Source organism: Camelina sativa, chromosome 1, assembly GCF_030686135.1.
Source record: "Camelina sativa cultivar CO46 ecotype springtype chromosome 1, ASM3068613v1".
In the NCBI taxonomy this organism is placed as follows: Eukaryota; Viridiplantae; Streptophyta; class Magnoliopsida; order Brassicales; family Brassicaceae; genus Camelina; species Camelina sativa.
This window is the reverse complement of record NC_141880.1, coordinates 17,957,269-17,983,841: the sequence shown is the minus strand read 5'-3', so window position 1 is coordinate 17,983,841 and position 26,573 is coordinate 17,957,269. Positions and strand designations below refer to the sequence as shown.

The window sequence follows — 26,573 nt, the reverse complement described above, 5'->3', positions numbered from 1 at the left end:
GCAAATACCTTTATATTACATCTTGAAAATAATTATCAATGATTTCTATTTAACTATTAGTTTATGTTTTAAAAATAAAAATTAACTAATTATAAGAATGAATACATTAGAGATATATAAAAATATTAATATATTGAATTGAATATGTTTTTAATCATGAAAAACTATTAATGATTTAATATATATATATTTTTTTAAAATTTAGAATACAATTTTTTTAGTCAACGTCGGTCTTCGCCGGAGTCAATTGACCGGTGTATCGGATTGTATGTTTATGATGTTGACCATATAACGTCATATAGTTCATGCATGTGACCATGTAATACATATATTTCGTATAGTTGAGAATATAATAGTATACTTGGGATGTATGACCATGTATTCTCCTATACTTCGTGTAGTTAGCCATCTTTTTTCCTATACTTTGTATTGCATAAATTTATATAATGTTGTTTTTTGGAACGCCAAATCTGTAGCTCTATGTATATATCAGCCAAAGTACTGTATATAACCGCAATTTTTGTGAAATAAAATTTAACAACATTCGTTTAAAAAGAATTTATCCAATCTCCAATATTGCGCGGCGGAGTATTAAAAATGTAATCCAAATTAAAACATTGGCCGAAAAAAAAATGGAAGAAATTAGAAAAGTAAACAAATATTGAGAATCGTTTTTGGGTTTTTCGCGAAGGTGAAAGAAAGAAAGATTTTTTTACTTAGCGGAAGTTCATCGTCGCGACGTCGGCTTGTCTCTCTCTCTCTCTCTCTCTCTCTCTCGCTCGCGCACACAGACACACATAAAATACTTTATTCGAGAAAATTGCCACTGCAAACATTAGAGCTCTCGTCGGTTTACAAATCTAGGGTTTCTTCGCTTGCCAGCCAGCCAGCAATGGCGAGTGTGTACATACCTGTTCAGAATTCGGAAGAGGAAGTTAGGGTTGTTCTTGATCAGCTCCCTCGAGACGCTTCTGATATCCTTGATATCCTTAAAGCCGAACAAGCTCCTCTCGATCTCTGGCTCATCATCGCGGTCCGTTCTTCTTTTTTCTTCTTCTCTCAATTTTGAATTTTCTTCCAGCTTTTTCTATTTAGGGTCTACGAGCTTGACTGTTCAATGTGTTTTTTTTTTTTTTTTTTTTTTTTTTAACTATTTCTTCTGATTTTTTGGTTGGTTTCAGAGAGAGTACTTCAAGCAAGGAAAAATTGAACAGTTCCGCCAAATACTAGAGGAAGGGTCAAGTTCTGGTACGCACAATTATTAGATGTTTGCTGCTTTTTTTGGAATTGAGTAAGAAACTCATTTTATTGTTTCCTTCTTGGCTAGAAATTGACGAGTACTATGCTGATGTTAAGTACGAGAGAATAGCAATCTTGAACGCTCTAGGTGCGTATTACAGCTACCTGGGTAAAACTGAGACCAAACACAGAGAAAAAGAGGAGCAATTTATCTTGGCAACACAATATTATAACAAAGCATCCAGAATCGATATGCATGAACCTTCCACTTGGGTTGGGAAAGGTACTTCCAGATTCTTTCTTTGTTTTGTTTTAATGCTCGTTATTTTCGTTTTATAGTGATCCATAATTAACAAAAACTCGTTTTTTTACTGATTGCAAGACCTACTAATAGACTTATGATCTTCATATTCTTTAGAAAGAAAACCTATCGTTTCCGTTTCTCTCTGTACAAATGTCGCATTAAGTATTTGAAGGAGGTGGTGCTCTATGTTTACTATATACAGAATCCTGACAAGTATTTGTCTGCTTTACAGGTCAGCTCTTACTGGCTAAGGGTGAAATAGATAATGCACTTCAGGCTTTTAAGATTGTGTTAGACACTGCCCCTGATAATGTTCCTGCTCTTCTGGGTCAGGTATAACGATTTGTGCTCTCATTTTCTGCCACTTAGCTTAATATTTATAGGTAGTTGGATTCTATAAACAGCATCTCAATTCTTAGCCATAGGCCATTTCATCAAATTTTCTTAAATGTCTTGAAGCATATATATGTTTGCCAAGTTTCTTGGAGCGTAATTGTGCTTGAGAAAGCTCTGGGTCAAAATTTAGGAACTCAAAATTTTGGGAGCAGTTATGTATTTTAACGTTGTTAGTTCTTGAAGCACAATTAAGTATGTCTTGGAAGCGGGTTAGCTATATCAGATTTTATGGTAATTAGAATTTGGTTCTGATGCTTTCCCTCTTACCAACCACCTAGCCTGAGACAGTAATAGCTTGTTATTTACTTTTCTTATCACATATACAGGCTTCTGTAGAATTTAACCGGGGACGTTTTTCCGAGTCATTACAACTATACAAGGTATGCTTCTCCTTATAACCTTCTATTTTTCTGTCACTTCTTCTATAATACAGTCTAGTCTATTTATGAAACAAATTGATAATATTTTAATTTTTCTATGTATCGACTGTCTTAAGAGGGCCTTGCAAGTATTTCCCGGGTGTCCTGCAGCTGTGAGATTGGGAATTGGTCTTTGTCGTTATAAGTTGGGGCAACTAGATAAAGCACGGCAAGCGTTTGATCGTGTTCTGCAGGCAAGTGGGACTGGGATGTTTATCTCATCTTTCTTATTACACAGCAGACTGAGTGATTCAACAAATAGTGTGCTATTTACCATATTCTGTATCTGCAGCTAGATCCTGATAATGTTGAGGCTCTTGTGGCACTTGGGATCATGGATTTGCAAGCAAATGATTGTAAGTGTAACTCAGTTCTAAATCTTCTGTTAATGCCTGTATGGTGAAGAAATTCTATAAACTAAACTTCTTTTTGGGCTTTGCTGATGATGTTACATTATGTATAGCTATAGGAATGAGGAAAGGAATGGAGAGAATGCAGCAAGCATTTGAGATTTATCCTTATTGCGCATCAGCCCTAAATTATTTGGCCAATCACTTTTTTTTCACCGGCCAGCATTTTCTTGTTGAGCAGCTGACTGAAACGGCATTAGCCGTCACAACTCATGGCCCAACAAAGTCACATTCTTTTTACAATTTAGCACGGTCATATCATAGCAAGGTTTGACATTTTTATCCTCTCTTGTATATTCCATTCGTATGTTGTCTCGAAGATAAGTACGGCGAAGAACTTTCTGGTCTGCCCTAGTACACGTTAGGGTGAAAAACCTATGAGCTTGCCTTGAAAAGGAAGTGGAGGAAAAATTGAGTGAAGTATGCGGAAATATTTAATTTGAGTAGAGATATATCTGATGGTTTTTTTCTTCGATGGGCTGTTATAGAAGAACATATCTTTTTCTATTTCCTTTCTGTAACCTCCCTGTCGATGTCTGATGATGGTCTTGTTGTAGGGGGACTATGAAAAGGCTGGGATGTACTATATGGCAGCCATCAAAGAAACTAATAATAAGCCACAAGAATTTGTATTTCCTTACTTTGGTAAATTTTCCTTCACTGTTCTACTGAGTTTCTCTTAATTCTTCGTATGTTACCATCTGTCATTAGCAATGAAAAAGCCTGAGTTTCCAGTGTAGCTCAGTTTGGATTGATGATCTTATATGTGCAAAGTTATCCTGTATGGTCATTTAATTTGCTTTTTATTGATGTTGCAGGTTTGGGTCAAGTACAACTAAAGTTGGGGGAGCTTAAAGGATCTGTATTTAACTTTGAGAAAGTATTAGAAGTCTATCCTGATAACTGCGAGACGCTGAAGGTTAAATGACTACAGGCGTTTTCATTGTTGATCTTTCATTTTGTATTTTGTTGTATTTAAAAAAAAAAAATTGAAAAACGCTTCATGCGCATGTTTCTTTTCTTTCTTTAGGCTCTAGGACACTTATACACCCAGCTTGGACAAACTGAGAAGGCCCTTGAGTACATGCGGAAGGCCACAAAACTCGATCCACGTGATGCCCAGGTTAGTTTGGTTTACATATTGTTAAGCCTGATCTTTCGAAAGGTGTTGATACTTGCCTGAAGTCTTTTAGTAGTAATCATGATCTCCGTTGCCTTACTGTGGATCACCTTCGAGTGACACTTCTACTTTTGTTGCCTGTAACACGAGCACGTTTAGCCTTAGTAAGGAAGAAAAAACATTGTAGCAAACATTTCTGCCATATATCTTTAGAACACCTTGTGTGTTTTTGTCACTCACAGCTCATAAGTGTGGTTGAAGATTTAATTGGGCTATGGATCATCTGCTGACTACTGCAATCCATTCTTCCGTGAGTTACTGTTTTGTCTTATTTTTACATGCTACGTTGGTCTTGTAGGCATTTGTTGGCCTTGGTGAGCTGCTGATACCGTCTGACACAGGGGCTGCACTTGACGCCTTCAAAATGGTAAGTCTACTTAAAGTGTGATATTGATAATTGTATTTTATGTTCTAGTGCATAATAGCCTATTGTACATTATTAAAGAAAGACGTAACTTTTTTCTGAGAACCATAAATGAAAATTTTCAGGCACGAACCCTCATGAAAAAGGGAGGCCAAGAAGTGCCTATAGAAGTCCTAAATGATATTGGTGCTTTACATTTTGAGAGAGAAGAATTTGAGGTTTGTAATGAGGTTGTTCCTGCTTGTTTGCTTTGAGTTTTTACTATTGGCTACAATACCCTTTTTCCTTGCAGTCTGCGCTTGATAATTTTAAGGAGGCTCTGGGTGATGGAATATGGATTAGCTTCCTTGATCAAAAAGAAAATTTAGAACAGTTGGGTGTATCTGTTCTAGGATACAAGGATACTGGCATTTTCCATAGGCTGATTGAAAGTGGTCACTCTGTCGATGTACCTTGGAATAAAGTTACAACTTTGTTTAACCTGGCTAGATTACTTGAGCAGCTACACAAAACAGAAGCAGCGACTTTTCTGTATCGGCTGGTACTTTTCAAGGTTTATTTCCTACAACTTTATTTCGATATTATTTTCTATTTCACTTTATGATGAATTTTCTAGAGGTTGACATGAGGAGAAAAGAGGAAAAAATGTGAGGAGCCGTTTTCCTGATATTTTGTATTCAATAGATAATTTTGAGTTTTCTCAAAAATAGTTTGTTTCTGTTAAGCCCTTCTTTCCCGGGGTTTGTTGTTATTTCATGTACTAAAAAATACAAAAATGAGAACATCGAGTCGGCAGCATGACTTCCGTGGTTTTAGTGTACTGGTTTCTGCTCGTTTGAGTTCAAAGCATCGTTTGGTACATGTGCCATATAATTTTCAGCTTTATGTTTCTTCTGTATCTATAGTTTTTGGATACATTTACCATGTCTTACATAATATGCTTCAATGCCCACTCTGATGTATGCTTTATCTTTTTGTTTTTTCTTACGAACATCTGATGCTGACTCTTGATCTGACTGCCTATCCGGTGCAGTATCCTGGCTACATAGATGCTTATTTGAGGCTTGCTGCGAGTGCAAAAGCTCAGAACAATCTTCCTCTGGCCATTGAACTGGTGTTCTACCATCTTCAGCATTAATTTTATCTTATCTGTATCAGCTTGCTTTCTCTTTCTGACCGAGTTTTCCTACTTTCTCCTATAGGTGAATGAAGCTCTGAAAGTGGACGATAAGAATCCAAATGCGTTGTCTCTGCTGGGTGAATTGGAGCTTAAGAATGATGATTGGGTTAAGGCAAAGGAAACCTTTCGAGCTGCTAGTGATGCAACTGATGGGAAGGACTCATATGCTATTCTTTCACTGGTATATACCTATAGTTCCACTTTTCTTTAGCGTTTCAGAATAAATAAGAATCAGATTAAGTTCCTTTTGGGTTGTTCAAAACACATCATATTCACATATCGATTTATATGAGCACCTCACACCCAAAAATGGTTGTCCCATGCCTTTTCTGTGGGTCCAATCTAATCAGCTATAACTGTGATCTGGGATCTCTTGTACAACACTTCAGTCAAGATAACAATAGGGTTCTTTTTAATATATGTATGGAAGACCAGCCCTTCATTCTGTATGTTTCCTTTACCAGCAGCCTGGTGAGAGCTGTTTGTCTAGCAGATAGATACCAAACTACCTTGGACTGGATTCTGTCTTGATAACCTAGTGTGGCGGGGCCTTAGATGATTGGAACTATTATTCTTCAAGTTATATATGTATATATGTGTGTTTTTGTGTGTGTAATATTTCATCCTGGAATGGTTTAGGGGAACTGGAATTATTTCGCGGCAATGCGCAATGAGAAAAGAAATCCAAAATTAGAAGCTACACATCTGGAGAAGGCCAAGGAACTCTATACAAAAGTATGATATATTAATTCTTTCCTTTCTCTCTTCTCATTAGTAGTAATTTGAAAATATCTCCTGATAAATGTGCGTATGGGTGTGTTGAGTGGATGGTGGACATTTTAATATTATTTTCATAGAGTAATTACGATGTTCCTGCTGTCTGATATTTTAAAGCATATCTGTTACACTAGGTGTCTTCTTTGTTACTATTAAATTTCGTCAAGTGTAGGTTGTAGAAATAAATTACATGTGTGTTTTAGTTAATTCTCGAGGACAGGAAGTTCTGGGCTAGCACAGTGCATTTAATAAATAGAGTGAGATAATGAACAACCTTTCAATGAAAAGTCAGCTGACCATATGAGTCAAGTGATCTGCTGTAGGTTCCTATTAATTCAGTTATCTTTTTGATAAAATGCCTGGAGAAACCTGAAATTTATTGTTGGAATTTTCTATGCTAGTAGCACTGCATTCTCAAACAGGCGATGTTATCTTTCGATCAATGTTGATCTTCTTCCTCATTGTTGATCGTTGGAATTTACAGGTCCTGACTCAACATAATTCCAACATGTATGCTGCCAACGGCTCTGGCATTGTATTGGCAGAGAAAGGCCAATTTGATATTGCCAAGGATGTTTTTACTCAGGTCAGCTTTTATCATTTACTGTTCATGGTTTAGGTTAGCTACATTCTTCAATTTATTGAAACTTTGTGAATGTTTTAGGTTCAAGAAGCTGCAAGCGGAAGTGTATTTCTTCAGATGCCTGATGTATGGGTGAATCTGGCTCATGTCTACTTTGCTCAAGGGAATTTTGCCTTAGCCGTGAAAATGGTTTGTCATATATATATATATATATATACATTTTTTTTTTGGGGTTGATTTCTTTGTTTTGCTAATGTATTCTGTTCATTAACTACGTTGTTTGGCAGTATCAAAACTGCTTGCGGAAGTTCTTTTACAACACAGACTCTCAAATTCTTCTTTACTTAGCCCGTACCCATTATGAGGCTGAGCAGTGGCAAGAGTGCAAAAAGACACTATTAAGGGCCATTCACTTGACTCCTTCAAATTACACATTCAGATTTGATTTGGGTGCTGTAATGCAGAAATCATCATCTTCCACACTGCAAAAGAAAAAAAGAACAGCTGACGAGGTTAGCCAAAAGATCATCTTTTTCCAAGCGACTGATATCTTCCCTGGCTTCTTTCGAACTCTAGCCTTTAGATTGAGAATTAATCAGATTACGAGCTTGCTTCTACAGCTTGTGTATCTAGAACTTTTCACGATAACGCTAGTAGCATAGTGTGCTGGTCATCCTTGCTAAGTAATGGCTAACCTTTGAAACCTTAGAAGTGATACTAGGATTTGTTTATGAGGAGATATTTAGACTATTAATTTGTTTTATGCTAATTGATTTCCACCTGACAAGGGAATCTGCTTGATGACTCCGCAGGTACGCTCAACAGTTGCAGAAGCAGAGAATGCTGTTCGTGTATTCACTCAATTGTCTGCTGCTTCAGACCTCCATGTTCATGGGTTTGATAGCAAAAAAATACAAACCCACGTTCAGTATTGCTCGCACCTGCTGGAAGCAGCAAAAGTTCACCGTGAAGCAGCTGAGCGTGAGGAGCTGCAGAACCGACAGAGACTAGAAGTTGCTCGTCAGGCTGCTTTGGCAGAAGAAGCACGCCGTAAAGCTGAAGAACAAAGGAAATACCAGGTAACTATAGACTTGCAAGTTAACCATTTGCAGCAACAAGATTGTTTTGGTGATGGTGATTTCTATGGAAGGTTTTCAAATCATTGATATGCCTTTATGGGTTCTTTCTCTTGGGCAGTTGGAGAAACGAAAACAGGAGGATGAGCTGAGACGCCTAAAGCAAGAAGAAGAAAAATTTCAACGTATAAAGGTGGGAGGTCTCTTGCTTTTCATTACAATGTATATACATTATCAGATTTCTCAAAGTTTCTGTGTAGTGTCAAGGAAAAAATACTCTTTGATCCATTGAATTTGGTTATTTTTAAGGGTATGTGCTTTTGTCAAGATGGTGTCTTGAGAGATGTTTAAGATGACATACTGATTTTGTTTTGTAATAATTGATGCGCTAGGAACAATGGAAAACCTCCACTCCTGGATCTCATAAGCGGAAGGATAGAGTGGAAGATGATGATGGGGAAGGTAAGCCCAGTGAGAGGAGAAGAAAGAAAGGCGGAAAGAGAAGAAAGAAGGACAAAGGCTCAAGGGCTCGGCACTACGAGGATGATGAAGAAGAAGCTGTTACTATGGATGATCACAATGAAGTGGAAGATGAAGATGGTAACACTAATTATAACAGGGAAGATGAGATGGCGAATCAAGAAACTGAGGAACCTGTGGATGATGATGCTCTAGCAGCTGCTGGTCTCGAAGATCCTGATGTTGATGATGATGAGGTAATACATAAACTGTGATCCAAATCATGGAACAAACGCAAAAGAAACTGTCTTCAAACTGTCTGTTTTGGTGGGTACAGGTGCCTGCTTCGGTTGTGAGACGAAGAAGGGCGCTATCATCATCAGATGAAGAAGGTGAATTGATGGAGGATCAGCCAAATTCAAGCCCCCAGAGAGAGAAAGAAGAGAGCATTAGGGAAGAAGAAGGTGCTAACATGGAGGAAGAAGAGGAGGAAGAGGCCAGTTGAGATCTTTCAATACATGACGAACAGATCTCTCTTGTGTGTTGTGTAACTTTAGTGACAAAGATTCCATTGATTCAATTTTTCTAGAAGTCAGAGTGTGAGGACAAATTACATTCACAGGCCAAGGATATGATCAGTATGAATTTTGGGCTTTCTGGATATTGAGCCTTGTTTTTTATTGTTATCGTTAATGGAAAAGTAATATTGTTTGTTTTGGTTGTAACATAGAGATACAAACAACATGACACATAGTGAATGGTTAGAATAGACAGTTGTATGTGAAGAAGAGAAATCAATTAGAAAAAGCAAATAGTAGTAGTAACTTAAAATAAATAAGTATAAAGAAATAAAAAATACAGAAGAGTGTTGTCAGAAGGAAGTGGAAGAGTCAGAAACGTGGGTGTGTGGTCTTGAAGGATTTGATACTGTTTCTGCAGTTTCTTCTGTTCCCTTTTGCTTTAATTTTTGTGTTTTTAGGTTTCATGTTGCTCTCTCTACTGTAGACTGTAAGGATCTCTTTCAACTTTTCAGAACATATTGACTACAATTGTTTTTATAAACAAAATTACAAACACACAAAGTATATACATAATTTTGCTTTGTGGTGAGTGTAAGTGATTGCAAATCTAAAGCAGTAATAATAATTCAGTTTGATGAGAATGAGAAGTCGTCTTTCTCTCTCACTGAGTCAGAGCAGAAAGCTTTTGATTGGGTGTGTGGCTTTTTCAGACCTGACCAAAGTCAGTCAGGGAACAGAACTCAACTCAACTCGAATGCAAAACCTGTCTTTTCTCATCACTCTTCTCTCATCATTTTTCCTCATTTTTTTTTCATTTATCTTTTGTTACATAAACATTAAGAAAATAAATTTACTGTTTAACCAACACAAAAACTACTTATTTACTATCTACAGTGCTGTATATATATTTTAAAAAAAAATCAAAAGATTAGGTTTAAAGAACAAGTTTTTGACAAATCTACAAGAAATATATGATAGAAACTTGAATCCATATATTTGTTGCTAATCCATGACTTAGTTACTTATTCGGTTAAAAATTAACAAGCAAATAAAAACATCTCACGTCACTAATCTATCTGTATATAGTTTTAGTTAGCAACATAACTAATACCAACTAAAAGTTTTTACCCCTATTCACATGTGTTGACAGTTTTCTTTAGATAAGCATTAGTGTTTTTTTCTTTCTTTTTCTAACAAGAGACGAGTATAAACAATATAAGCATTGAAATCATACTAATTTAACTACTTTACACAAGTTAAAATATTTTATGCTAATATATTGCATGGTAAGGGGGGGGGGGGAATCTATGAATGGAACACACAAAAAACTCCTAATTACTTAGAAAAAGAAACAGAGAAATTTGCATTACCAATAGATGATCATCAAATGAAGAGCGAAGTAGAAACAGAAGACTTAGAAGAAGGCCATTCATCAAGAAACCTATAAAGCCTCTTGCTCCTTTGCTCTTCTTCGTCTTCATCATCATCGCCTCTTTGTTTCAACTTCTCCTCATCAAGCATCAATGGTCTCTCACGCGTCCGCAAGTCAGTACCAAGGATGAAGCAATGTCGATCCGGCTGCTTCTCCCTACATGAGCCTTCATCATCTTCCATCGCTGAGCCAGAGCAGCTTTTGATTGATCCGGAAGGTTCTATGGAGAAGAAATCATCCATGTATCCACTTCTTCTTCTTCTACTTACCCTTCAAACATTGTTTTTTTTTTCAGAGGAAAAGGGTCAATTTTTGTGTTGCCATTAAGAGTAAAACAGAGGAGGAAGGCGAGTTTGAAACCTGGAAGAAGAGAGAGAAGACTCGAGAAAGAGATTTGGCGTGAGTTGAGGAGTAAGTGGAAGAGGCTTTCTTGAGGATGAACGGTTCTTGCCTCTGTGCATATGCCTCTCACAGTACTTGGAGTCAGGAAAAGCTTCTTTGGAGCATCTCCATTTCTTGCCATCAGTTCTTCTACATCTTCCTGGCTCTGCATCTATCTTTCGTCCCATTCCCATCTCGTACACGTTCCACCCAACTACCAAACTCAAACTCATTACATCAGCACCAAACCGTAAAGATACTAGAATTGATAACTCTCATATAACAAGAAACCATCATACAATTCAAAATAAAGAAGATAAAAAAGGTTGCTTACAGTGTGGAGAAAGAGTGGGAGAGAAGAAGCTTGACGGTGAAGGGGAAGAAGAAGAAGAAGAAGAAGAAGAAGAAGAGAAGAGAAAAGGTCTTTTGATGAGGAAAAGAAGATGAGGTGGAACTGGAACATTTGCAGCTAAGTACTTGAACACAAGAGCTTGGTTTTCAAGCTCTTCCCACTGTGACTTTGTGAATGGAATCCTAGTTGTCATGAAGAGAGAGAGAGAGAGATATGAAAAAGAAGAAGAAGAAGAAGAAAGATTAAAGATTGGGGTTGTATTGGAAAATTGAAAGTGTAAGAGAGTAGTAGGTATGTTTTTATTGATAAAGTTGTCCATTGGTCACCTGCAGTCTGCAGAATCTCTGTGCTTCATGTCCTCTTCTTGTTTATTATTCCTTTTTATTTTTTTCTTTTAAATTTCTTTTCACCTTAGTTTTGGTTCCATCTTAAGCACCATTTCAGGTTTTTTTTTTCCCTTTCTTAAAGCTAGATTTTGTGACAAGGGGCATGTGTATGTATGTAACTTAAGTTTATCTCTTCCCATGAATTAATCTATTATGTATTATATTCAGATGTTTTGTAACTTTGGATTTTGTTACGAGAAACTTTTTATTGAAACACGAGAAAATTGGTAACGGAAACGAGAATCTAACAAGTTATGAACCTAAGCGGCAAAAAGTGTAGCAAGATATAAAATTAGAAATAATTAGGAAAAATTCTTTTTTTTTTTAAATGGCATTTGTAGATTTTATCATTTTGATTTATATACTTAAGATTTGTTCGTTTTAAAGTTTTGTTTTTTTTTTAACAAATTACATATAATGTTTTGGATTTTCTTGGTTCCATTCTTTAGGGTTTATAGTATTTGTTATTAAATATGTATTTTATCAAAAAAAATCACAAAAATATAGTTTTTTCAGGTAGGCAAAATTGACAATTTTTACAAAGGCATTAAGCAAATGACAAATCTAAAATTTTGTGGGAAACAAAATGGCAATTTCAGCAGTAATCCCATAAGATTAATTAGAAATAAGTTCTAATATTGGATTGTATTGATTTCGTTTTTGTGTCTTAACTTATATACCTCAAAACTTTATAAAATAGGTGAGAAAGAAAACAAGATTAAAAGAAATTACTTCTTTGTGAAAGTTGTAATAAGTTTATAAATTAATTAATATTGTCTTAAGTTTATGTATATCGTGTAATGGAACTAGATATCCTTTGGTTAGGACTTAGGAAGAGGACTCGTGGTACTTGAAAACACATAGACAGTTATAAAATTAAGTGTACACGGTCCACTTGTGTTAAATAATTTATGAGAAAATTTTAAGAAAAAAAAGTATGTGAGAGTGAGAGAGAGAGAGAGAGGTGGATGAGTCAGAGAGCAAATAATGAGTGAGTCTGCAAACTCTGATAACTTCTGCACCCTCTGCGACTCTTCCCTTTCACAGCTCTCACTCACTCCCATACACACCCATCACTACACTCATGCCACATCTCTTTCTCCAATTTTTGTAGTTTTGAGTTTTTCTAAATACCATTTTAGTTATCCAGAAATAAAGCATACTAGATAAACAACCTTCACTATATACAGAGTAAAATAATTATTAAATAATTTTAATTTTAATTTTATTAAAAAAAATCTATTATACTTATTGAAAAAATATTATTTGAAATTTTAAAAATTTTCTGTAGTATATATATTTTTAGTTTTATTTGAATATATAAAATGTTTATATAATAATTAAAATTTAACTCGTATAAATCATTAAAATATCAATTTTCTATTATCACACCATAAAGACCGAAAGTTCTTATAATTTATTCTAAAGATTTTATGAAAAATATAATTAAGTTATATAATTAAGTTAGAAATATAATATAAAAATTTAATTTTGGGTGTTATTTTTTTTTAGTATAACGCCCGTGTCCCAAAAAAAATATGAAATATTGGAGTTTACATCGAGAGTTGGAGTGGAGTCGGTTTAGTTTCCGGTTGGTTTACTAAGCTGATCGATTTATTAATTAAATCAAAATATGGTTTAATTAATTCTGGTTTAGTTAAATCACAGTTTAATATAATTAAACCAAAACCCCTTTTTGTTATTAAGAGGACGCCTCCTTCCTTTTTGTGATTGTCGACACTGGTCGCTCAGAGAAAGAGAGAGCTCTTGGTCGATTTGTTGTGAAGGAGAAGGAGAAAGAAATCAACAAAGCTTTGTGTTAGAGAGAAGCAGAAGGAACCGAATCGTTAGGGTTTGGGAGGAAACAGTTTCGACATATCAAATCGTTGTCAAAGGTAACAAAATGTGGTAGAGTTATTCTCAAGCCTTTCATCATCATTCTCCTTTTAAAACAAGTTGATTTGGATTTAAACTTATTGGCAGTTTCGTGAGACAGGTTTTCTTATACGCGAGTTGGGACCATCAGGGATTGTAACTGAGATCGTGGTCTCGTCTGATTTCTGATCGACACGAGATTTTGTGGGAAGCTTCGTGACGTCTATGGCTAGCTTTTCACCGGAGAGATTTGATAGTTAACGGTTGGTTTTTATTTTAGGGTTTTGTCTTTGAGACTATTCTTTTATGATGTTTCTGTCTAGTTTTGCTATAAAGTCGTTTTTGGTTGTGTGGCTTGTTGTAGGGCGTTGTTGGGCTGTTGCAGATGTTAGGAGAGTCTCAACTGGTTGTATTTGTTGTTATAATCAGTTTGATAAGGTGAGTGAGTGACCATGAGCTGATCTAAGCGATTAGATGTTTGATTGTGTTTTGTTTTTTTTGGTGTTGTTTGCTTTTGTGCTTGTATGTGGATGTTTGCTGTGAGTTTATGTGGCCTTTGGCGTTGGTTTCAACATCTTGGAGTCGAGAAGAGACGGAGGAGATTGTGAGAAGCGTTGCAACGCACGACTGCATTGATCGATGCAAGGTGTGCATTGGTCGATGCAAGGTGTGCATTGGTCGATGCAATTAGGGATTTGACGGAGACGTTTGGGATTGCAGTCGATGCAAGGAGTGCATCGATCTATGCAGTTAGGGATTTGGAGGATTTATCGATCGACGCAAGGATGTTGCATCGGTCGATGCAAGGATGTTGCATCGGTCGACGCAAGGATGTTGCATCGGTCGACGCAAGGATGTTGCATCGATCGACGCAAGGTGTGCGTCGGTTGATACAAGTGCGTAGAGTCAACGCGCTTGTTCAGAGTTGTCTGGTTTGCTTGTTTTCCTTTGTGTATTGTTTGTGATTGTTTGTTCGCTTTTGTGTATAACCTAATAGATGGGAGGATCGCCTCACAAAGTATTTATGATAATACTCACGCATCTCATTTGTGTTGTGGTGCAGGTAAAGGCAAAGTGTGATCGTGGAATCAAGCAATGAAAAGGCGGATGTTTTAGAGACTCGATTGTTTTTTTCTATGATGCTGATAGGTTGCTAGAATGGAATGTAGTGATCTAGAACGGATGTTTAGGTTGCTGGTTCCTTGTTCTATGATTTGATTTATGTTATTAGCATTATTGGTTAGATGTTATTTTTTTTATTCGTTATTGGTTATTTAATTAATTGGTTTAATGTTGGTTATTTCTACTGTTTGGTATGATTAGGGGTTAAGTTGTTAGTGAGTTTGGGATAACTAGTTTAATATTAAATTAAAAACAAAAAAATGTCGGATCGTTTCAGAAAATAATATAATTTTTAAAAGTATCATTTAATTAAATCCTCTAAAGATGAAATCATTAGTATGAAATCTAGCATAGTAAATTAAATTGATGAGTGAAAAAAAAAAACCAAAAACATAGAAATTATCCTTGTGGTTTTAAAAAATCTTTAGATTGAAATTCATATAATTTTATAAGAAAACTAATTTAGTTTGTCACTTCAAAAATAATATGAATTTGAATTATTATGTGTGAGTGTTGTGTTTATATCAACAAACAACCAAAACATTTGTAAGTTTAAATTTTGATTAGGCCACTTGGTATTCCTTTTCTTTTAAGTCAAAACAAATTAAAATATTTATTTGTAATTAACTCATATTTAAAATCATGTATAATTCTAAATTTAACTCAAATGTAACTTCTATCTAAGAATTTTACATTCATTCTTCCCACTAATTTATTTATCTTTCAAGAGAAAATAGTTTTGGTTAAATTTTAATATTTTATTATTATTTTTGGTTAGATAAACTTATAGTCACACACACAAACATATATATATATATATATGTATGTATCTTCTATTTATATTGCTTTAAACTTTGAAATGAGGAATATTTTGTAAAAAAATACTTTTATATATAGTTATTTTTTGATTATTTTATTTGATTCAATTTTACTATACTACAATTTTATGTTTGCAATGACACTAAGAAAAACTCTTTAAAACAATTAGCCTCTAGAAAACATGATAAACATAGATTCACTCATATTAGGAAAAATTTTAAATATATATTACTAGTTATATTAATATAGCTTATCAATTTGGTAATAATTTTTTTTGTAGTATTTGTTAATTTTTGTTCTATAGAACATTTTATATATTTTAATTTTTGTATAATATATAACAATACTTAAAAATGTTGCCAAAAGTGTAGGGTTTAACTTGCACATCATTGCTATAAGAAATTTTGAGATTCATATTGTAGAAGAATTTTTTTTTGTCTGATTATGTTATTGTTAATAGAAAAAAGAAAAATATTTTATTTTTAGAAGTTTCAAAAATATAATAATAAATATTATGTATGCAACTCGTATTGCGTGTTCTAATTAAGCTTTTTCATTAAATCAAATAGAGACTATCTGGTATATTAAAATTCGAAATGTTACACATGTCATCTTACATAATACAATATATTGTTCTCTTTACAACATCGATAATAAAACTCAGAGGCGGGAAAAAGGAGCCAAGAAAGGATAATCCGTGTAACCAACGACTGGATCTTGAGTGTAAAACGTCTTCCGATTATATTTATTCAACTTTCCATCAATCTTGAACCGCGAAACCAAATCCGGGTTTGCAATAAACAGCCTGCCATATGAAACCAAATCCGCAGCACCTTGTTGAATAGCTTGCATGCCTAGTTCCTTGTTGAATCCTCCACTAGACATAAAGGTTCCATTGTAAGCCGTTCGTAAGCTCTTCATTAGCTTAGCTTCTTCCTCATCACTGCCTTGCCTTCCAGACTCAGTTTGGCCGTAGGCGTGGTAGCGAGGTTGTGTTACATGAAGGTAAGCGAGCTTCGAGCCATTAGCTACTTGTAACTTATTGAGTAAATCAACAACGGCTAGCCCGAGGGATAACGGGTCAGAATCAGTTGCGTCCATGTGGTCTATTGCCGGAGAGACCCTCACGGCAACTTTACTAGCTCCTATGGCTGAAACCACACCTTCCACTACTTCTTGTAAGAATCTACAACGGTTTGCAATGGAGCCTCCGTATTGGTCAGTACGGTCATTGATCCCATCTTTCAAAAATTGATCAATGAGGTAACCATGCGCCCCGTGGATCTCAATCCCGTCGAAACCAGCTCGGATCGCATTAAGAGCAGAGCGGCTATAATCCTCCACCACTTGACGTACCTCGGAAGCTTCTAATGCTCGGGGTTTCGGGTATTTCCCGTGTGACCCATCAGGCAAAAGAACTCGCCACCTTTCGGAGATGGGTGTGTTTGTTGACGATATTGGCGACCCTCCATTAACTTGATACACTGTACAAAACCTCAAAATGTTATAATTACCCTATTCCTTAAAAAATTAGGAGTGGTTAATGAGTAGAGATATAAACCTGGATGAGAAGCACGTCCAACATGCCATAACTGACAGAAGATGAAACCTCCCTTAGCGTGAACTGCTTCCACAACTTGCTTCCATGCCTCTACTTGTTCATCCGAATAGATTCCAGGCACATGTGGGAACCTACAAAATTTTATTTGTATCAGTTTTGTTCCTTACAACAACATTACAAGGTTCATTCCTTGCAACATTATATATATCAGTTATTGTTTTAAGAGATACAAAGAAACATTTGCTCTTTGAATATGTTCATATATAACATGATTCTTTTTATTTGCTTCTCTTTATATGTGGCTGATAGATCTAAAAATCTCCTTTCTTAATCACGCCACACAACTATTGGTGGGTCCTGTCACTCACACATAACTTGTAATGACATGTCAAAATAATTCAAAAGGCACACGTTTCTTTTATAGTGGAAAAACTGATAAATGATATCCTTTAAAAGCGAGACAAGCAAAAGTCATTAAAATAGAGATCATAGTATACTAAAAGATCACAGAGTTCTAATCCAAAACCAGATCCTTTTTATTTTACGTGTAGAATTATTACACTACTAATATGATAAAACAAATCAAATACCAAATAAACAAATAAAAATAATATGAGTTGATTTAATATTATAATAACAATCAGATTGTTTTCTAAACTACAACATAAACTAATGTTATCGAACAGTACAGTTAGTTGACGTCATCTCATAGATAGTTGACGTTATCTCGTCGTTGACGGTACATAAGTTTTGGTCTTAAAATTAATAAGAAAGAAAAGGAAAGATTGAAAAGACGAGCTTACCCTGCAGATCCGGGAGAGACCATAGTGCCTTCGGTGATGAGAAAGCCGCCGGGAGTGGTGCGTTGAGCATAATACTCCGCCAACGCCGCATTTGGAACTCCGTTCAACGCCCTGCACCGCGTCATCGGCGCCAGAACCACTCTGAAAACGCAAACGCAATCGTGTGATGAGATTACAACAAACACTTAAATAGACCATCAAAAAATCAATTCAGCTGAACTCACCGATGAGAGAGATCGAATCTTCCCATCTTGTAAGAAGAGAAAAGAGTCTCGTTGGAGTTCCCTTGTGCCGCCGTCATGTCTCCGCCGATCTGGGAGAAGAAGAGGCCAATAAGGATTACAATTTTTTTTTAAAAGACAAAATCAGATCTGAGAAATCAACGGTTAACCAAAAAAAAAAACATTCATTACACAATAAGGACAAAAACACAAAACTAAAACAAAGTCTCTTAAGGAGTTTACCGTTTTGTGTGTTGTTTATTTGGAAATTGAAAGTTTGGAGTGGATGGATGTATTATATTGTTGTGTTGCTAAATTTTATACCCAAAAAAAAGTTGTGGGTGATGATGGACTGGGGGAGGAACGTTCTACGCATCTTTTAGACCGAACCGACCATTACTTTCACGTGCTTATTTATTTTTATGATAAATTTGGTCCGCGTGAGATATTTATTTCTTCCTATATTTGCTTCGTGAAATTAAAATATCAGTCCCATTGGTGGATATGTAGGGGAAAAAAATCCAAAAAATAGGCATCTACTTTTTTAGATGTTAAATTTTTCGATTTATTTATTAAAAAATACATCTCATTTAAATATACTTTATTTTGTTCGTGGAATGAAACATGATTTTTTTTTTTTTTGAAACATGAAACTTAACGATCATTATGAAATTATTAATATTGTGAAATTTTAAACCTACGTGTGTAAGCCATATTTAAATCATTACACAATATTTAGGGGATATATTCAAGTTGACATTTTAAATGATTTGTATAAAATTTACAAATCCTATGTTATTCAATCATGAATTTTAAAAAATCTATTAAAATTTACTGTTATTGAACTGATGATTTAAAAATCTACTTTAAAATCTATTGTTATTGAACTGATTATTTAAAAATCTACTTTAAAATCCACTGTTATTCAAAAAAGTTTGTGGATTTGGATTTGGATTTTAATGACTTTTAGGAATTTTGGAAGATTTTAGAGTCTTTGTTTAGTTAAAAATACAGAAATCCAAATCTCATGTTTTTATGTGGGATTTGAAAGAATTTTACAGAAAATCATATCTACTTCCTTAAAATCTATCAAAATTTCAAATTTCTTAAATCCCATCAAATTCTCCAAAATCATGGTTTTAATACACCCCCTTAGACAATTTATCTTGCAGGGTGGTCAAACGTGGATAATTTAGTTCTCTTCGAGCATTTTGTAGTCAGATGTGTAAATGTTTAATGTAATGGATGATTTTATTGAGTAAAATCGAGTACTGATATATATATACACATAGGGATATTTCTAGACTATTTTAATGTAAGTAATTACAGAATCTTATTTACATAATTAGAAGATATGATTGATTCTGAATACATAATTAGAAAATATGATTGATTCTGAATATGTGATTGAATAAATCGTGTACAGTATCATGATTGATCTTTAATACGCCCATTCAAGATAGAGGGACTCGGTGTAACTCCAATCTTGCTAAACATATGAAGAAACGATACACGGGACAAGGGTTTGGTTAACGCATCTACCAGTTGATCCTTGGTGGAGACATGTACAACACAAAGAGCTCCAGACTGAACCTGACCACATATGAAGTGGTAACCAAAGCTATTTGTTTCATCCTCGAGTGGAACACCATATTTGCACATAGATATGTGGCTCCCATATTATCACAATATATTATTGGAATCGTTGATAAAGCAATGCCAAGTTCTTGAAGTAACGAACATATCCAGGTGAGCTCCGAAGAGGTGTTAGCGATCGAACAATACTCTGCCTCTGTGGAAGAACGCACCACACCCTTCTGCTTTTTAGATGACCATGATATCAGATTGTGACTAAGGTAGACAACATATGCATTGGTGGAGACATAATCATCTGAATCTCCTGCCCAATCTGAATCTGAATATGCATTGAGAGTGTTAGGGTTATTCCACTTAAGGAAAATGCCATGCGTGTATGTGCCCCGTAGATACCGGAAAACCCATTTAACCGCCTGCCAATGAGTTGATGTAGGAGCATGCATGAACTGTGACAAACGATTGAATGCATATGAAATATCCGGACGAGTGAACACCAACTACTGAAGACTGCCAACCGTGCTCCGATATTCAGTGGGGTCTGAGAGTCGAGTGCCCAAGTAACGAGTAAGTTTTGGTGTGATCGCCATTGGTGTAGAGACCGATTTAGCCTGTAACATGTTGGTGCGCCCTAGAAGATCAAGTATATATTTGCGTTGATTGAGATGTAAACCTGTGACCGTAAGCGTAGCTTCAATTCCCAGAAAATAAGACAAGTCTTCTTGAGCTTTGACGGAGGATCTGGTGGCCAAGGCATCAAGGGTGCGAGTGAGAAGAAAATTGTCATTACCTATGACAATAATATCATCCACGTATACTAACATGTAAACAATGGACCAGCCTTAACGCGAGATAAATAATGATGTCTCAGCCATGGAGTTGGAAAAGCCGATTGCTAGAAGATATGTCCGCAACTCAGAGTACCAGGCTCGAGGTGCTTGTTTGAGCCCATAGATGTCCTTTCGTAGTTCACACACATAATGAGGTCTGTATTTATCAATAAAACCAAGAGATTGGGCCATATATACCTGATCAGTTAGCGTACCTTGCAAGAAAGCGTTGTTGACATCCAATTGACGAATCAGCCAGCCACAATAACCAGCAACATTAAGAACAACCCTGATCATCATTGTCTTGATAAAATGACTAAAGGTCTCTGCATAGTCAATACCAGGCTGTTGGTTGTATCCCTTGGCAACTAAACGAGCTTTGTACCGGTTGATCGAACCATCCGCATTAAACTTGGTCATAAAGATCCAACGACAGCCAACAATGGTGACATTATTCGGAGGTGGAGGAACAAGATCCAAAGTATGCTCACAAATTTAGGCATTGATTTCTTCCCTGCAAGCGCGCCTCCACTGGTCATCTTTGACTGCTTGAATGGCCGTACGAGGTTCGGATGTAGGAGACGAGGCAATGATAGCCGTGAGTAGATATCGCTTGTTTGGTTTGGCAATACCACTCTTGGCACGAGTGGACATGGAATGAGTGTTCGCCGGATTTGGTGGAGGCACCGGCTTTATTGGCAGGGGTTGAACGGAGGCGGAGGTGGAAGATGAAGTAGTATCACCCGATCGAGAAACTGATTGGTTTGTGGTTTGTGTATTTGGGCTTAAGTTTTCTTGTTGGATTATATTCCGTTTGGGCCTGGTGAGGGTTATTCGGATGTTGGAATGATTTGGGAGGAGGTTTGTTGGACTGGGTCGTGGGTTGCGGCCCATTTTGAGTAGGAGCAGTGGGCTCAGAGGAAGATGGGGGAAGACGAAGAGGAAGAAGAGAGGGAATCGTGAGAACTTACTTGAGAGGATGTCAATTGTGGGGAACAAGAGGCATCAAAGGTAGCAGAGGCCGTCGTGGAGGGTGAGGTGAGCACCGACGAGAGTGGTGCTTGTGGAGGAGTAAGAGGTTGTGATGGAATTGACGGCGGATGAGGGTGAAGGACCTCGCCCGGGGAGAATGAATGTATGAGTGGAGAAGCAGAATCCGATGACATCATGGGATCAGTGGAGTTCAGTGACACCGAAAATCTTGATGGTGCTTTGAACGGGAATTTATCTTCAAGAAATTTCACATGTCAATCTGACCATAATCAATTTCAAGGCAATAGTAAGCACTCTATGTTTGTGAGTATCCAAGAAAAGCACACTGTTTGGACCTTATTTCAAGCTTATGAGAAGCATATGGATGCAACCAAGGAAAGCAGGCACAACCAAAGATTCATAGTTTTTGATAATTTGGCGTGTTGTTGAACAATCGTTGATACGGAGAGATATTGTGAAGGACTGGCGTCGGTAAGCGATTAATAAGATACACTGTTGTTGCAAATGCATAGGACCAGTACTTGGTAGGCATGGAAGCACGAGACAAGAGTGTGAGACCTGTTTCAACAATGTGGTGATGCTTGCGCTCCGAGATACCATTATGCTCCGGTGTGTGAAGTGGCGTCGTATAATGCGTAATACCATGAGACGATAAGTAGCTTCGTAAGGCAATGCACTCACCTCCATTATCAAAAAAAAATTCTTTTCTCAGAGATCATATATGGATGTGATACCATGTAAATGTTTAATGTAATGGATGATTTTATTGAGTACAATGGAGTACCTATATATACACACAGATATATTTCTAGACTATTCTAATGTAAGTAATTATAGAATCTTATTTACATAATTAGAAGATATGATTGATTCTGAATATGTGATTGAATAAATCATGTATCATGATTAGAAGATATGATTGATTCTGAATATGTGATTGAATAAATCATGTATCATGATTGATCCTTAATAAGATGGAGTTTCTCTTGAAATGGAAAAGCTCTACTACTTTTGTTATCAAAGTTTTTTCTATTTAAACCGAAATGAATTTCACAATTCTACAAAATCGGTATGCCTTTTGATTTGAAAAAGATTTTATACTTTAATGATGGTGACAAATCGAGTCGGAGTGAAGAAAAAATAACTTTTTTTTGGAGCTGCAGCAGAATAGTTTTGTCGCTACACTTGGTCGATGTAATTTTGGATGAAATTTTTGGTCAAGCTTCTTCTGCGCTTCAGATTGATACGTTTCCAATAAATTGGCCATAACTGTTGAATGATCTTAGACCACCACTAATAAAAAAGCTAACTCAATATCCTATGTTTTGTCTAAATTTGAGCTTGATCCTATCATGAGAAGGCCTTCGTTCGAATCAATTTTTATAGAACTTAACTACTTATTCGACATTATCCTCTTTTTTGTTAATCAAAAGATGTGTCCTCCAATATGTAGACATCAAATGAACAAAAAAAAACAGAAACCTAAATAAAACATACAAAACCAAAAACACACAAATATACTACAAGACTTCATTTTTCTTGCGATATAAATATATGCTATAAGACTTCTAAAGTACAAGAAAATCAATTGGGACACTGAATGGAACCAAGCATAATAAAAACACCACTGAATACAAAAAAATAGTAAAAATAAATGTAAACCGGAAATATGAATGAATATAGTTAACTCTAGAGGTAGGTATAAGGAGATAAGAAAATGATTAATCATATATGATTTGAGAGTTTGCATGCTTTCTATACTTGGATATTTTTTTTGGAGAACCCAATCTCATTTTATCAAAATTTTGGTACAAACTGTTCATTTAAAATGAAAGAAAAAGAATCAAAGGTATCTAACAAAGTTGAGATATTACGGATAATGTTTTTAAGTAATCATAAATCATAAGGAATGGTAGGAAGCTCATGTACTTCCTCAACATCCTTACATATAAATAGATATTAGGGAGTATTACTGAAACGACCACACCCGGATTTCTAATTCTCACACAGAATCCATGGGAAACGAACTCACCGGAACCCCATACACAACCGGTGTAGAAATCTCTTCTTACAAAAAATTTCCATAAATACACCAAACCCCACCTCATCTAGTTACAGAATCTCACAACCAACCATCCCGACCGACCGAGTAACAAGAAAGGTGGGCTTAATATTACATTCCCTCCAGCCATGGCTAACACTTTTCCACGAATACTCCGATTTACAAACAACTTCTCCAGTGTCGATTGACACCTCCACCTGGTGCCGATATTCACCCATCGCACCAACTGCGATCTAACACACATGGTGTGGATCAACACTCTCCTAGTGTTGGTCGACAATCTCCTAGTGTTGGTCGACATTGATGCCCACGACATCTCCTCATTCAAACTTTTTTCATCCAAACCTAAGTCCACCCGTTCTCCTACGACCCGAAACCACAATAACATGCTGGTATCGACTGAAATCACCTTGGTGTCGCTCTACACTCCAACCATCCCTACCGACTGAGTAACAAGAAAGTTGGGATGGAATATTTGATTCCCTCAGCCATGGCTAACTCTTTCCCACGAATACTCCAATTCACAAAAAACTTCTCCAGTTTCGATTGACACCTCTACTTGGTACCGATCTTCACCTATCGCACCAGCTGCGATCCAACACACATGGTATCAATCGACACTCTCCTAGTGTTAGTCGACACTGATGCCTATGACATCACCTCAATCAAACTTTTCTCATCCAAACCTAACTCCACTCGTTCTCTTACGACCCGAAACCACAATAACATGCTGGTGTCAACCGAAAACACCTTGGTGTCGCTCTACGCCCCAACCTTACCACAAAACCGTCTATGCCAGACCACAATATAAACACTTGAATAAATCCCAAACCAACCGTTCATTTCACAAACCCACTGTTGGATATAGAGCTTTTAGCACCGTGAAGCTCCCCACCAAATTTCAGTAAAATCGGATTATGTTTCAGCCCCAAACGTTGCCCTTAAGTAACCTTCATGAACCAGTCCACATTGTCCGTATTTCGGTGTTGGTGTCAACCAAAACCACTATGGTGTCTATCAAAACAACACCTGAAGTATGACCCATAGTCGATTTTAAGTGCCTCTCATCCACCAAACCCTAATTGAAAGACCCCGACATGGACGTCCCAGCGTCCGTGATCACGGCTTCTGTTCGGCCCCATTCCCGGCCGAACATCCATTGATTTCACACGTTTACTTAGCTTTGGCTTGCGGCCTTGCTTTGTAAACCTTATACGCAACAGAATGTAACTTTACCCTTGACCCATCTCTTTGTCACTTAACCAAACAACCAACCTACCCCATAGGCTTAGCACATTAGAGATGGGACTTATAGTCCATTTGGTTCACAGTGATCGATTGCGCTATTGGCTTCCCGAATCACTCATGTCCCCGAAGCTTAGCACTGGACGTACCGTTAGTTGACCCATCAGTCATACCATTGAACTCCATCGACTTACCGGTCTTGGTATTAGAGCCAGGTCTGATCGAACGATCCAATCCAATAATTTAACTGCTGATCATCCACCGACCAGACCAATACTTCCGAACGACTTGTCAACAACCCGACCGATAAATCTAACCTACGGTTAATATCGTTGATCATTTGATCACCTGATCCGACTAGCGATTGAATCACCGGTTAACCCTCGATCGATCTATCCATTGGCGCAGATCGTTGATGACCTTTTGATCAGTTCGACGCTATGATTGAACCGTCGATCATCCTTTGACAAGTTCGAGTCCATGATCGAACCGTAACTTATCCTTCGATCAGGTCGGCCTGATTGCCGAAACGTCGCTTGTTTCATCATACCTTCGATAGAGAGGTAGCATGCGCATCAGTTCGGACGAGTATCGAAGTACTCGCCGAGCCGCACCCTCTTTTCTTCTTAGGAAAAGATGAACAATTGGATGGATGATGGTGTGTTGAATGGGCTGGGAGTCCATCCCTTATATAGGACCGCAATGGGTGTGTTCCATGAAAGGACACGCCCATTCCTCGCCCCTTTTCGATGGGTCGCGTCTATTTGAAGAGTCACACCCTTTCGATGGTGACTACCAAGCTACCACACTCCTCCAGCTCGAGTGTAAGCTGACCGGACCACCCAGCTGGGTCAACACCGGATCAGTTCACTGAGCTACGTTGAGCTGTCGGCCAGCTCGTCCAACTGAGCTAGTCAGCATTCCAGCTGGTGTAGCTCAGCTCAGCTGACCTAGCTTGTTCATCGAGCTCGTTGAGCTCGTTTAGCTCACCTTGGTGTCGCTCTACACTCCAACCATCCCTAGACACCTCTCCCTGGTACCGATTTTGACCTATCGCACCAGGTGCGATCCAACACACATGTTTTCGATCGACACTCTTCTAGTGTCGGTCGACACTGATGCTACGACATCACCTCAGTCAAAATTTTCTCATCCAAACCTAACTCCACTCGTTCTCCTATGACCCGAAACCACAATAACATGCTGGTGTCAACCGAAAACACCTTGGTGTCGCTCTACGCCCCAATCTTACCACAAAACCGTCTATGCCAGACCGCAATATAAACACTTGAATAAATCCTAAACCAACCATTCATTTCACAAACCCACCGTTGGATATGGAGCTTGTAGCACCATGAAGCTCCCCACCAAATTTCAGTCAAAACGGACTTCGTTTCATCCTCTAAACGTTGGCCTGAAGAAACCATCATGGACCAGTCCACATTGTCCGTATATGGGTGTTGGTGTCAACCGAAACCACTATGGTGTCGATCGAAATAACACCTGAAATACGACCCGTAGTCAATTTTAAGCGCCTCTCGTCCACCAAAACCTAACTCCACGACCAATACGTTTTCCCCAACAATTAAGCACATACCAATGTATTTACAAGGACAACAACCATAAATACAACACATGGATTCTTCTCAAACCATCTTACCCATCACAAAACCACCACAATCATCCCAAAACCCTAGATAAGCCTAACGTCAACCAGTTACCTTGGATTAGGGATGAATCTGAGACAAGAGCAACACCTCACTACTAGCAGAGCTTCCCCTTCCTCCTTTGTGCCATAACATCACCACTCCCCTTCATTCCCATCCCCAAAACCATCTCCTCACCTCCCTAACATCTATAGATTCCCAAATATCTCTTCTCCTCTGTAGGGCAAGAAAACGATTGGGGGAAGGAACCCCTGACATGAAGAGAGCATTATTTTATAGGGAAAGTTTAGAATTTCTCTAACATCGCTAAACCACATTAGACC

At 37.1% G+C, this 26,573-nt stretch overlaps 3 protein-coding genes across 3 annotated transcripts; 1 reads left to right on the top strand and 2 right to left on the bottom strand.

The window, feature by feature from the left end:
• Window positions 1–536: 536 nt before the first annotated feature.
• Window positions 537–9,112, top strand: LOC104699286 (protein CTR9 homolog). Its single transcript, XM_087460582.1, has 24 exons — window positions 537–1,033; window positions 1,182–1,248; window positions 1,328–1,522; window positions 1,776–1,876; window positions 2,266–2,319; window positions 2,436–2,552; window positions 2,651–2,714; window positions 2,822–3,036; window positions 3,326–3,413; window positions 3,587–3,687; window positions 3,799–3,891; window positions 4,247–4,315; window positions 4,438–4,530; window positions 4,605–4,865; window positions 5,346–5,426; window positions 5,515–5,673; window positions 6,132–6,227; window positions 6,754–6,855; window positions 6,934–7,041; window positions 7,140–7,364; window positions 7,665–7,931; window positions 8,050–8,121; window positions 8,321–8,644; window positions 8,725–9,112. The coding sequence occupies exons 1-24, from the start codon at window positions 893–895 to the stop codon at window positions 8,890–8,892; spliced, it is 3,261 nt and encodes a 1,086-aa protein (XP_087316708.1). The 5' UTR covers window positions 537–892; the 3' UTR covers window positions 8,893–9,112.
• Window positions 9,113–10,111: 999 nt separating this feature from the next.
• On the bottom strand, window positions 10,112–11,438 carry LOC104699276 (growth-regulating factor 6-like). The gene is made up of 3 exons (XM_010414605.3): window positions 11,056–11,438; window positions 10,701–10,935; window positions 10,112–10,610 (listed from the first exon to the last, which is right to left on the bottom strand). Exons 1-3 carry the CDS (start codon window positions 11,390–11,392, stop codon window positions 10,292–10,294), a joined length of 891 nt encoding a protein of 296 aa, XP_010412907.2. The 5' UTR covers window positions 11,393–11,438; the 3' UTR covers window positions 10,112–10,291.
• A 4,386-nt stretch (window positions 11,439–15,824) lies between these two features.
• On the bottom strand, window positions 15,825–18,334 carry LOC104699268 (12-oxophytodienoate reductase 3). Its single transcript, XM_010414599.2, has 5 exons — window positions 18,104–18,334; window positions 17,864–17,952; window positions 17,640–17,780; window positions 16,837–16,967; window positions 15,825–16,759 (listed from the first exon to the last, which is right to left on the bottom strand). The coding sequence occupies exons 2-5, from the start codon at window positions 17,938–17,940 to the stop codon at window positions 15,936–15,938; spliced, it is 1,173 nt and encodes a 390-aa protein (XP_010412901.1). The 5' UTR covers window positions 17,941–17,952; window positions 18,104–18,334; the 3' UTR covers window positions 15,825–15,935.
• Window positions 18,335–26,573: the final 8,239 nt, after the last annotated feature.